The 12,772-nt window shown below is 42.2% G+C and overlaps 1 protein-coding gene across 8 annotated transcripts in view; it reads left to right on the top strand.

The window, feature by feature from the left end:
* The first annotated feature begins 1,311 nt into the window (after positions 1–1,311).
* Positions 1,312–12,772, top strand: part of fmnl2a (formin-like 2a) — a 62,526-nt gene continuing 51,065 nt past the window's right edge. For 3 of the 8 annotated variants that reach the window (XM_034286743.1, XM_029113386.2, XM_029113385.2), the window contains exon 1: positions 1,313–2,236. In XM_034286743.1, the coding sequence (XP_034142634.1) occupies positions 2,123–2,236 (114 nt within the window). In that variant the 5' untranslated portion in view covers positions 1,313–2,122. Of the gene's footprint in view, positions 2,237–12,772 lie in introns of all 8 variants that reach the window. The other 5 variants (XM_020054980.3, XM_029113389.2, XM_029113388.2 and 2 more) reach the window with 3 other exon arrangements.

The raw sequence follows: 12,772 nt of genomic DNA, 5'->3' as shown, positions 1-12,772 counted from the left end.
GAAAACGTCATTGTGTATGTATAGTAACCTAAAAGCATGTGCACTGTGTTGTATCAGTGGTTTTGCTTTTATTAGCTTTTTATCAAATGCGTGTTGTCAGAAGGCCCCTTTATCATTGTTTGCAAGTAAATCTATGTTTCTCCTCTCCTGCCTCTCTCAGTACAATTCACATTGCTTTATTATTACGACATTACAATGCACATATTCTCTCTCTGATTCGCTCGCTTTCTCTTTCTCTCTGGTTCCGTCTGTCACCCTCTCTCTGTTTCCCTCCCACTTGTCACTCTTTCTCTCTCCCTCTCTCTGTTTCCAGGGGACCACTAACACTCTCTCTTATTGCCTTTCTCAGTCAGCTGAGGTCCTGGACTATCTGCAAACAACACCAACCTCCACCAGGCAATCAATGTCTCTTATTCCCATCTCAGGCTACACGTTCAAACACACACACACACACACACACCACATCGTTAGCAGCAGCAACATGTCTGTGTCCATACGACGCACTCCACAGCCTTGGCTGATGTCCACAGAAGAGGTCAGAGGGAGACCCTGCTATTGTTGACTCTTGTTGGTATATTCATAGTTGGGCATTTTACAAGTACAGCTCTGCTGAGCTCTACTGTTCTGTATTGTCATTACTTCATTTGTGGCTTCTTGTGGGGAATAATAAGTTAGTTGTTGAGTCCCAGCACCTGCATTACATCTCAGAGGGGAAGGCCAGTGATGATAGCTATGTGAAATTATAATATTATGTTGAAAAAAGATCCTTGGAGATAAACTGACAAAGGCATGCTTTTACTAATAATGTTATGAAGATTGTTTTGAAACAAGCTTTTTGTTGAATACGTGCATATGTTGCAAAGCGATAGACTAATCACTTAAATATTTTATATAATACACATTTATTTACATGTTTCTTCCTGCAAACGTCAACGTTTTACATTAACATTAAGCGTATTACAATGATCTTTCTGGAATTGTTTCAATAACTTTTTTTATATTTAATTTACTCACGCTGGTCAACAATCCTGCTTAAGCACTTAACGTGATAACACAAGGAGAACTATAGCCGTGAACAACACAATTGTGAGCATTCCATTGTTTGACGTGTGCTTCTCTTTTCATTGTGTCCTTGATGCGAACCCCTGATATGGCTGAATGACGTCCTGTTGATGTGTTCTGTAAAGCCACTGTGCATCTGGAGAAACCTCCATGGAACCTCTCCCCAAGCTGATGTCATCCTCTCCAAAGCGACGTGTGGACTCCACCCTGTCAGCTACGGATTATCTCATAGCCTATCTATCGTTTATTGAGTGTAGAAGGCCTAGCTAGATTCTCAGCCTTTTTTCATCCCTTATTCTGTCCTGGATAGCTGGATATATTAAAGGCCTATATCAATAGCTCTAAATCAATATTTCCAACTTTTCCAAATGATGATATAGGGAAATGGACTTGGACTAAGTTTGTAATAAGGCTTTGGAAAAGTCGAAGTGATTGTTATAACGTTGTTGTACACAGGCTATACGCGTTTTCAACGAGGGAACTGCGTACCAGCATGCAACTCCACAAAACAAAACATCGACTCCTTAACCACAGCTTTTGGCACGCCCAAGTAGGAGGCTTGTCTCTGAAAGAGGTCATTGTGTAGAGATGTGATTGTGTCTGCGATGCTGTGTGGAGTGGACAAGACTCTGTACTGTATTAGTTGGTCAGCACTGCAGGGATTAGTTTCCTACACAGACGGGGATTGCTAAGCCTGAATCATGCTCATCGTCATACAACTAACTGGGAGTGGAGCCGAAATTGTGCAAGATACAGATAAGAGATTTCTTTGGACCTAAAGATTGCTCGGTTGTTGCCCGGAGTCATGTTCCCCGCAAGTCCACCATTCAGTTATAATGCTTCACGAGGACTCGACTTTTTTGGAACCATCGTGATTTGCTGATGTCCACACGTGTTTTTGTTGAAGTGGCCAGGCTTGGATAAAACTGGATCAAAAGCTAAACATTTTCGCGGATATAGTTTTTTTTTTTTTTGCTTGCTGGGATTTGCTTAAAGTCAAGGAGGAAGGTGTGGACGATAGTTTTAGCTAGTTGTGATCCAGCAAAAAACATTCATAGACATGGGGAACGCAGGGAGTATTGACCAACAAACTGATTTCAGGGGACATAACATGCCGTTGAAACTGCCTATGCCGGAGCCAGGTGAATTGGAGGAGAGATTTGCAGTCGTTTTGGTATGTTCACAAGGCCTTTTATTGAACTCTGATAAGTTAAAAAAAATGCTGTCTTTCGGTCACGCCATGCCTTACTTGCGCTTGCACAGACAGCTGTGTTGGGCTGACCACTATGGTTTACCTATTCCCAGCCATTCACGATCATCCCAACTCATGCCCGTTCATCTTTGGAATTGACTTAGAAAATAAATCGCTATCTACCAAGGTTGAGGAGTTGAATGCATTCTAATCTCTCTTTCATTATATGTATATATTGTATACGTCACCTGGGAAACATATTTCATATATTTCTGTACATCTTTCTCTACTGTTGCTCTTTATTTTAGTGGAGGGGGAACATATGCCAAAGGCATCTACACTGGTTCTATATTTGATGTGAAGGGCACCTGTGTTTACTTAGAACCACCTGCACAATTGTCTTGACAAAATGTTTTGATTTAATGTTGCTCTATTTATCAACAATTTCATTATAACATGAGAGACAAAACGCTCTACTGTACACGTCTCCATTTTTGAGTACTGGAATGGGTATGGGTATGTCTTTCCTTACATACCAGGCACAAAATTGAAAATTCAAATGCGATGACAAAGGAAACATTTTCTGGTGAGCCACTGCTACTCTACTTCAGTGGCACTGTACAGCACACTCTTACAGACAAGGCACATGGAGACAGAGAGGGGTGGGGGCTGGTGTCTCATCCGAGAGCTCGGGACTCTAAAGGCCCCGTTTGGAAAGGTTCTGTAGATGTGGGTCAGACATTGTAGTCAGACCAAGTGCTCCACTAAATGGAGGCTCTGCTGTGGGACCTGACTGTCTTCAACACTTCACTTAAGTCTCTCACTGGCCGAGGTTATGCAGTGTCCTGTGTTTTCAGAGCAACTGTACCTGTCAGAAGGATTGGTTCAAGAAGATTCCTTTTAATAGGCAATAACTGTTACAAAATCTGTTTAGTTTCTAAGCTAAGGACTGTGGCCTAGTCTGTAAGCTGAGTGTGCTGTTTAAGCCATTTGTTCTGTTATTAGCCTAGCTAATGGAGCAATTTTTTTTTGTGGGAGTCACTAACGCGTATCACAGCTTTCACGTTGGGGCGTAATTGGTGCGTGTTCCAGCCAGATGAATCTCATTCTGTTTTGCATGAAAGGGAGGCAGGGACCAAACCTCTGGCTATTAACTGTACAGCCCAAAATGGCACCCTATTCCCATATAGTGCACTATTTTCACCTGAGCCCATTGGCCCTTGTCAAAAGTAGACTAAGCACTTTGTAGGGAAAAGAATGTCATTCGGAAAGCAGACAGGGTTGACGTCACAATGCCGAGGCCACCAGAGGATTGGAACCTTCCTTTGAATCCTGTCTGTTTTTAGGATCACCTGGCTGCTTTTCAATGGTCTGTGAACATCACCAAGGCCTGCTTGCCTTTAACGCCTTCCTGGTAGTCTAGAAAAGCAGGCTTGAGGAACACAGTTAAACCGCCCACATGGGACTGCTTTACTATAACAAACCAAACGTGCTGCTCATTACTCATATTTATTTCCCTCTGTAAATGTCTAGGTCACTGGTGGACTAATATATGTATACAGTATCTCACAAAAGTGAGTACACCCCCCACATTTTTGTAAATATTTGATTATATCTTTTCATGTGACAACACTGAAGAAATGACACCTTGCTACAATGTAAAGTATTGAGTGTAAAGCTTGTATAACAGTGTAAATTTGATGTCCGGGGTCGTTATCATGTTGGAATATTGCCCTGCGGCCCAGTCTCCAAAGGGAGGGGATCATGCTCTGCTTCAGTATGTCACAGTACATGTTGGCATTCATGGTTCCCTCAATGAACTGTAGCTCCCCAGTGCTGGCAGCACTCATGCAGCCCCAGACCATGACACTCCCACCACCATGCTTGACTGTAGGCAAGACACACCTGTCTTTGTTCTCCTCACCTAGTTGCCGCCACACACGCTTGACACCATCTGAACCAAATACGTTTATCTTGGTCTCATCAGACCAAAGAACATGGTTCCAGTAATCCATGTCCATAGTCTGCTTGTCTTCAGCAAACTGTTTGCAGGTTTTCTTGTGCATCATCTTTAGAAGAGGCTTCTTTCTGGGACGACAGCCATGCAGACCAATTTGATGCAGTGTGCGGCGTATGGTCTGAGCACTGACAGGCTGACCCCCCACCCCTTCAACCTCTGCAGCAATGCTGGCAGCACTCATATGTCTATTTCACAAAGACAACCTCTGGATATGACGCTGAGTATGGGCACTGAACGTCTTTGGTGGACCATGGCAAGGCCTGTTCTGAGTGGAACCTGTCCTGTTAAACCACTGTATGGTCTTGGCCAGCGTGCTGCAGCTCAGTTTCAGGGTTTTGGCAGTCTTCTTATAGCCTAGGCCATCTTTATGTAGACTCATACATTGTAGAGCAACAATTATTTTTTTCAGATCCTCAGAGAGTTCTTTTCCACGAGATGCCATGTTGAACTTCCAGTGACCAGTATGAGGGAGTGTGAGAGCGATGACACAGCATTTAACAAACCTGCTCCACATTCACACCTGAGACCTTGTAACACAAACGAGTCACATGACACCAGGGAGGATAAATGGCTAATTGGGCCCAATTTTGACATTTTCCCAGGAGTGTATTCACTTTTGTTGCCAGCGGTGTAGACATTAATGGCTGTGTGTTGTGTTATTTTGAGGGGACAGCAAATTTATATTGTTATACAGGCGGTACACTCACTACTTTACATTGTAGCTAAGTGTCATTTCTTCAGTGTTGTCACATAAAATATGTAATCAAATATTTACAAAAATGTGAGGGGTGTACTCATTTTTGTGAGATACTGTATATGTTTCCAATTAGTTAACGCTGCATAGGTGAATCCCTGTCTAAAAGAACTGTGGCCACTTTGGGCCTGTCACTAAAGCGGCGTTGATGAGAGAATGTGGGAGAATCACATAGATTGTTCCCCGGCATGGCTGGCATGTTACTCTAGCCCACTGCCTGGATGATGTCTTTACTGTTGCCACAATGCGAAGCATGCAGCATTAGAGAGTCTTGTGTTTTAATCGCAGCACTTAGGGTTATTTACCGCTATTTAAACCCTGTTGCATGTCAGGAATGCTTGGTGCCTGTGTCTCCTGTAATTGGCTGGGTGAGAGTGTGACACAAATGACCTGGTGTCTTCACTCAAACCACCATGCATCAGTCACTGATAGGTAAGCAAGGGTTTATTTAAGGGCAGCAGTGCTGCGTAATAGCATCATGGTTTGGACGCTGTGACCATTCGTTTTTTTGCAAACCCGCCAAGTCTTTCCAATACCCCTAAGTAGGGGTAGTAGTATGTAAGAAAAATTATTAAAAAAGATATCCCTTCCTGAACTGTGATGCTGTTTTGTGCTAGGCCTAGGCCTATATTATATAAGGCCTTTATTGTGGTTAAGAGGCAATTGTGTTCGCAAAGGAGCTCACTCCTAATGTGAACATGAATGATCTCCAGTAGGTTTCTGGGAAGCTGCTAAGGCCTGGCCTTGCTCATATTTTAAGAAACCAGGTAGATTCAACCAGTCTTTGTGAAAGCATTGACATCTCCATTGGCTCTGTGATTGTCGAGCCAGGACTCCTGTGTCCCATGCACAGCTCAGCTCCCTGCTGGGCTTTTGTAGGAAGGTATGATGCAGCTTAATTTAGATTTATTGTGTTTGAGGTCACAATTTAGTGTATCAGCAGTGTAATGTTGTCACACAGTCTCATAAAGGGCCTAATTGCATCTACATAGCAGTGGGCGGAGCCTCATATGGAAAACATCTTTCTTTGTCTAGCTATCAGTACTACCTAGTCAATGTGGAACAGTGGAATATATTGTATGCTTACTTTTATTGTAATCTTAAGAAATAAGTCAATATTAAGAACAGATTTAGTGCACTGCAGGTAGTCTTTGCCTGGAAAAGTCAAGGCTGGCTGCTCGCTGATTCCACTAAGCCTAGCCTAACTGTTTCCCCTTACAAAGCAAATTGCCCTCCATTGATACAGCTGCAGTAGGGGACTTAAAGAATTCCTAGAGTGATGGCTGATATTTAAACTAGATATAATTGAAATGCAAGGCCTCTGCCAAGATAAAGCAAAGTATTTCTCTAGCATGACCTTGACCATGAAGAATAACTGGTAGTCTGTATAGCAAATGTCAGTTATAAGTAAACCTCAATCAACTATTTTAGCCTATGCTACTATTGATATTTCATATTGATTTAATTCAGTAGAAGTAATTTAATTTCCAAGTACACAATTTTAATCAAAGAGCTGTTTTCACCTTTTCTCTTTCTCTCAATAAAGTCCATTTGAATGTTTTTTAATTAGTCAGTTTAACTAGTCAGTTAAACTGATTCGGTTATAGTTTGTCTAATGTACCTCCCCGTTTCCAAAAAAGTTGTGACACTGCGTAAAATGTAAGATTGAAATTGAGAAATGTTATTGTTTCTTGAAAAATATGTGACCACTTGGGACAGAGGCAACAAAAGACTGGAAAAGTTGTGTAATGCTAAAAAGCTGGTGGAATATCACACAACTAATAAGGTCAGTTGGCAACAGGTTAATAACGGGATTGGGTTTTAAAAGATCATTCCAGAGAGAATGGGTTGGTCAGAAGTGAAGATGGGGACGGGTTCACCACTCTGTGAAAGACTGCGCCGGCACATAGTTTGGGCACAATAAAACTCTATCATGCAAAGAAAAAAACATATATATACAAGATCCAGAGTCCAAACTCATTTAAGATGGACTGAGGCAAAGTGGAAAACTGTCCTATGATCTGACTAATCAAAATTTGACATTATTTTTGGGAATCGTAGACGCCACGTCCTCTGGACCGAAGAGGAGAGTGATCATCTGGCTTGTTCGTGATGGTATGGGGGTGCATTAGTGCATACGGCATGGGTGACTTGCAGATCTGGGAAAGCACCATTAATGCTGAACAATATATACAGGTTTTGGAGCAACGTTTGCTGCCATCCAGACAATGTCTTTTTCAGGGAAGGCCTTGTTTATTTCAGCAAGACAATGTCAAACCACTTCCGCATGTTTTACAACAGCATGGCTCCGTAGTAAAATAGTCTGGGTGCTAAACTGGCCTGCCTGCAGTCCAGACCTGTCTCCTATTGAAAACATTTGGTGAATTATGAAATGAAAAATATGACAAAGTAGACCTCGTCCTATATCAAGCAAGAATGGGAATACATTTCATTTTTCAAAACCACCACATTTGGTCTCCTCAGTTCCCCAACGCTTACGGAGTATTTCTAAAAGAAGAGGTGGTGAAACACAGTGGTAAACAAGCCCCTGTCCCAACTTTTCTGTAACGTGTTGCTGGCATCAAATTTAAAATGGGCGTATATTTTTCAAATTCTTTCCCAATATCTTTCCACAATAACATTTCTTAGTTTCAACATTTGATATGTTGTCTTTGTACTATTTTCAATTAAATATAGGGATAAATGATTTGCACATCTTTGCATTCTGTATTTATTTGCATTTTACGGAGTGTTCCAACCTTTTGGGAAACAGGGTTCTAACTGTAGTCTATTCCAAGTCCCATGCAAAGCATTGGTTTCTTGCATTTTCTAGTTAGTCAGTTGTGCCATGCTAAATGCTGTGCTGTCTTCAAGCATGAGGAAGACAGCACATTACAGTACACTGCAAAGCTCTGTTTTCATAGAAAATGTACATATCCATTTTCTTGGAACACCAAGGAGGGAAACGATAGGCCTAAGTGAATGTTTGGCATTTGATAATATCTTTCACTTTGGAGCATATCTGGAAGCTCTTGTCTGGTTGCCATAGCATCCATTACATGAGTACTGATGTGCTAATGAAATCCCAGAGATGGGTCTTACTAGACTAAACGTTTGGAGAACACTAAACCCACATGTTTTCCTGTCAGTAGAAACAAGGTTTAGCCCTAGATTTTCTCTTGAAGGGCAAACGTTTTTTCCCCATTGATTTAACAATGTGTAATTTCTCATCAAACTTGATACAGACAATTATCATACGGGCAAATGTAGTTGGATCAACAAAAACACAGTTGATTTTGTGTCTTGTGAAATGCCCTGTGTCTGGCGACTGTTACTATTAAATCCATTGAAAGACCACCAACCCTCCCCAGTGCATGTAAGTCACATGTAATGTGTATGCTTCACCTTGGATCTCAGGAATTTGACTCGATACAACAAAAATGCGGCCTAGTAGCCCTATTGACTCCATTAAAAATAACCATGGGCTTCTCCTGGAAATACTGTACTCATAATGTTAAAAACGTTGATGTATTGTGTTTTAGACTACTGTATACCCTGAATTGCGAAACAGGCAGACAGTGAAGTTTGAGGCAGTTATGTTGACTTGCTGAAATGCCATATGGAGCTGAGAGCTTAGCTTTTGTTGTAGTTGGAGTTCTTAATAGTCCGCCCAGATTACAAATAAGCTGCTTTGTTTAAAGGCAGCCAAAGGACTATGATCTTGTTTTGTTATTCTACCCTGACATAGGTTAAATCTACATTTTGGTTAACTAGGGCCACAGTTTGAAAAAAGTGTAATCTCCCTTTGGTTCTGCATCTATCAATTCGAGCTTCCTTGGTCAGCCAGCTAGGCCCATTCTAAATTAGCCCTTTTTAAGTAGGCATTGCTCACTCAGTATAGCCTGTGTTTTAAGAAAAGAAATGCAAACAGGGGTGAATTAGAAATAAATGAATAGCCAGCATTCTTTACATTGTTAATGCTGACTCTTCATTAAAAAGGAGAATAATGGCTATTCTCTGTGTAGCAGAGGGCTAACAGTAGCTGGGTCCGGTACAGCAGAGCCAGGGAACAGTGCTGCTCTTTATTCTTTAGGAGGATGGAGCCTGGCAGTAACCCCAGACTGCCAGGCAGCTAGGCCTGTGGCCGTCCCTCCTGAGGCCAGGGGCCATGTCCATCCCTGGCCCCTGGGATTGGATGGCTACTTCCCTCCAATCACTATTGGGGGGGTGGGTACTTGGTCATTCAGGAGATTGATTGTGAAGCAACAGGCGAAATGATGTCGCAACTCCGGGATGGTGTCAGAGACTGTGGTCCCTAATTAGCCGTGGCAGCAAGGAACACCAACTGTGACTGGAAAGAAGTAGTATGTCCCCGTGATCCAGCCAACACCCCATTGGCCAGTCAAACCCGTCTCAAGTCTTCGGCTGTTGTGTGTGGGTTGTGCTTTTAAAGACTTCGCTGCAGGCAGGCAGCAGAGCTTGAAGGCCTAAGTCTGTCTTCTTCCGCTGGCACTGAATTTGCTGGTACTGTGAGGGCCATCCTTTTGACTGTGTGCAATGAGTGATGTGTCTAAATGGTTGGGGGCCTCAATGGTTATTTTTGGGCCCAATTAGATTTTGACATTTGTGCCATAGTGGTGGTTTTGGGTATTGACTACTATTACATGATACTGTCGCTGGTGGTCAGAGAGGGTTAGGCTAATGTTTTGCAGGGTGTAAATGACATCTACATTTGCAAAACATGTAGCATAAATCTGGGCTATAGCTTACTAATATACATTTGTGTAAATTAGCCAGGAAATATAGCAACCCTATGTGACCCCTACAAACTCAGTTGTTGTAGCTGGCTGTAGAATGTGCTCACCTACAAGTGCAAAGGTTATTTCCTGGTTGAACAAGCAATGTGATGACAAGCAGAATAATTGCGATGTGGACAACATTAAATTGCGCGGGAAATGAAATAATAAAAGATCATAACTGCCTTCATTGATTCAAACTAGACTCACTTCCCCGTCTCTTTTTTAACACAACAACATAGCGCTTAACATTTTACACTGCAGTGTATTCTCACATTACGCATTAGACTAAACATAACCTACAACTTTATATGTGGGTGTGCATTCTGGATTCAGGTTGTCCCCCCCCCCTCGTGCATGTAGTCTTTTGTTTTGATTCTTTCTTGGTCGTTGGTGTTCCCCAGTGTAATGGGCAGGTGGAGGGTGAGGCCAGTTACACATGGTCTGGCTCCAGTCCTTTATGTTGAACACAGCCTAGTTACAGCCAGGTCCCCTGTGTGGCCCAGCAAAGCGGCTTGCACAACAACAAGACCATAACAATAGTCACTGTTGGCACCCTGCCCCTGAATTGAACTGCATCACAGAGTTGTCCTGAGTCCAAGGTGACAGCTGTTTGATACAGCGCAACACAAGACACTGTTTAGACGGGCTCATGTTCAAGTGTGGGCGTTTGGTTTTGTTTCATTTTTAAACTCAAATATATCTGTAGTTCTGTGATTAAAGAGAACTATGTTCCTTCTTCCTTTAAAACAGTAAAAAACATTTTACACTGAGGTCATTCAGATAAATTGCTATCTGTGTGCTGGCACCAAGAGGTGTGTTATCCTTTGTTGCCATTTTCATTTCAAGGCTGTTTGAAGAGCTTATGTCTGACTCTCTATTGGCCGCAACCTCACTATATTTTCACGATGCCCATGTGCCAAAAATGTATCTGTTATGAATCGATTCTTACAATTCTGCATATAGTTATACTATATTGATTTTGTTATAATGATATAATGTTCCAAATATGTTGCTCAATGTTCACTGGCTCTTTCAAATAGTACCACACCATTTACTCTTCATTTAAGATCGATGCACAGCGAGTCTTGAGATAGTTGTTGAAGCCTGATACTGTGTTTAATGTATAAGGAGGGTTTTGTATGGTAATCTATCGCCAGAAGCAACATCTGCAATTAAAATGGGATGTCCAGTATGCCTTGGCTATTTGAATGTCAGCTTTTGGGGTAGGCCTCAAACAATTCAGCAATTTGTTGATACAGGTCTGAAGACTGATTTCTCCCGCTTGGGCTTGCACTTTATCACACCCAGTGAGAATGGCACTGACGTCAACATCCTGTTAGTGTATCAATTATTCTATGGGCCCATGCTTTAGTATGATATTTCAAAAGTACCATGTTATCAAACTACCACCTGTAAATCGCTGTGTGATACGGGTGCCTTTTTTGTGTCAGTTATCTCTGTATGGATAGAGGCAGAGCTGTGTTTCTTACTGTTTGTAAAGATTTCCTCAGACTTCACTTTTTAAGAGATGAATGTGTGTCTCATCTGTCGGCTCGATCACTGACGCAGCATTACAGGGTTAATGGGGTCCTGGAACCTTTATATGTGTTTTGACATCCTTTTATTAGAACTGGGGCCTCTGGCACTCTTAGAACTGTTAGCAGAGCTGCCGGGATGAGTTTGGAGAAGACACCACTCTAGGGGCAGAAGGCTGACCAGCTTCGTCCTCACAGTTTATGCCTGTATGGGAAACTATTTAGCTGTTCTAATGGAGGACCAAACGCCCACATTTGTGTTTAGTTATGTCTGGTTAAATGAACAGGTCGAAGTGAAATAATGTTGACAGAGATTAAATGAGGAATTAACCCCTGGCTATAAATCTCAACTGGTACAGTATAACCAGGTGCTGAGTCAACGTATATAATGATTGGCCATCACCTCTCTGAACATCCCAGCCAGAAGAAATGGTTGGTCACAAGTGAGCAAGTGTCACAGTTGGAAGCTGTGCTGCCACAGACAGTTTGGACCAGGCATTTCTGGGCCCTCCTGTGACAGGATGTCTGTAAAAGCGGGCATTAACTTAGACATTGCATAGAAAAAACTTTTTTCAGAAAACTTTCATTGTGAAAATTAGCCAGTACTGTTTGGTCAGTCGTTGTTGTGCCAACATCTTATTGACTTCATTAGTCGGTAACCCAATTGGCTGATATCCATGTCAGTTTAGAACTTCAGCAAATTCCCTGTGAAGTAACCTTAGCTTTAAGTGGGTAAATTAGTCACTATGCAATCAAAGTGCTAATGAAGATCCCAGGCAATGTTCCTATTGTTTCCCGGATATGAGTGTACATGAGTGTGTATCTGTGTCAGTAGTTCACAGCGATAAATCTGCCGAGCCGCTGTTACCACATGACTCATTCCAGGTACAGCCTTTGATGAACCTTTAGAGTCAATGAGGAAGTAGTAGTGCCGCTGAAGTAGTTTACCAGGCTTTGAAAATACTTGCTTTGCTGTAGACCAGTGCACAGAGGTCAATGAGACAAGCAGAGGAAGCAAATTTGAGCCCTTTTTAATCTTCTGACAGAAGTAACGGACACACTTTATGTCAGTGACGGCTGACGTAATCGCAATGCAGCCGGGGCCCACAAAGAAGTAGCCGTCTAGTGTCAAAGCCCAGTGTTGGTTTTGTGGGAGCTGCCATAGGTCAGTTGATGCCGTGCTGTGCTTGCGCTGTACCTTTGGGATGACGCAGATAACAGGAATAAAATTAGATTAGGAATCTTTAAAAGGATTAAGAGCTCGCATTATGAGGGCAGAACCTCATCGGGGGGCATTGCCAGAAGAGATGCAAACAAGTTGTTTTCGTCAAATTGATGTTGTAGGGTTAAACGTTTTACATCAGTGTGTATCATCTTTCGTATTCATTTGCGATTCATTTACCCGAATAG

This window comes from Esox lucius, chromosome 16 (genome assembly GCF_011004845.1).
Source record: "Esox lucius isolate fEsoLuc1 chromosome 16, fEsoLuc1.pri, whole genome shotgun sequence".
Lineage (NCBI taxonomy): Eukaryota > Metazoa > Chordata > Actinopteri > Esociformes > Esocidae > Esox > Esox lucius.
The sequence above is the reverse complement of the archived record's forward strand: the minus strand, read 5'-3'. Positions and strand labels throughout refer to the sequence as shown.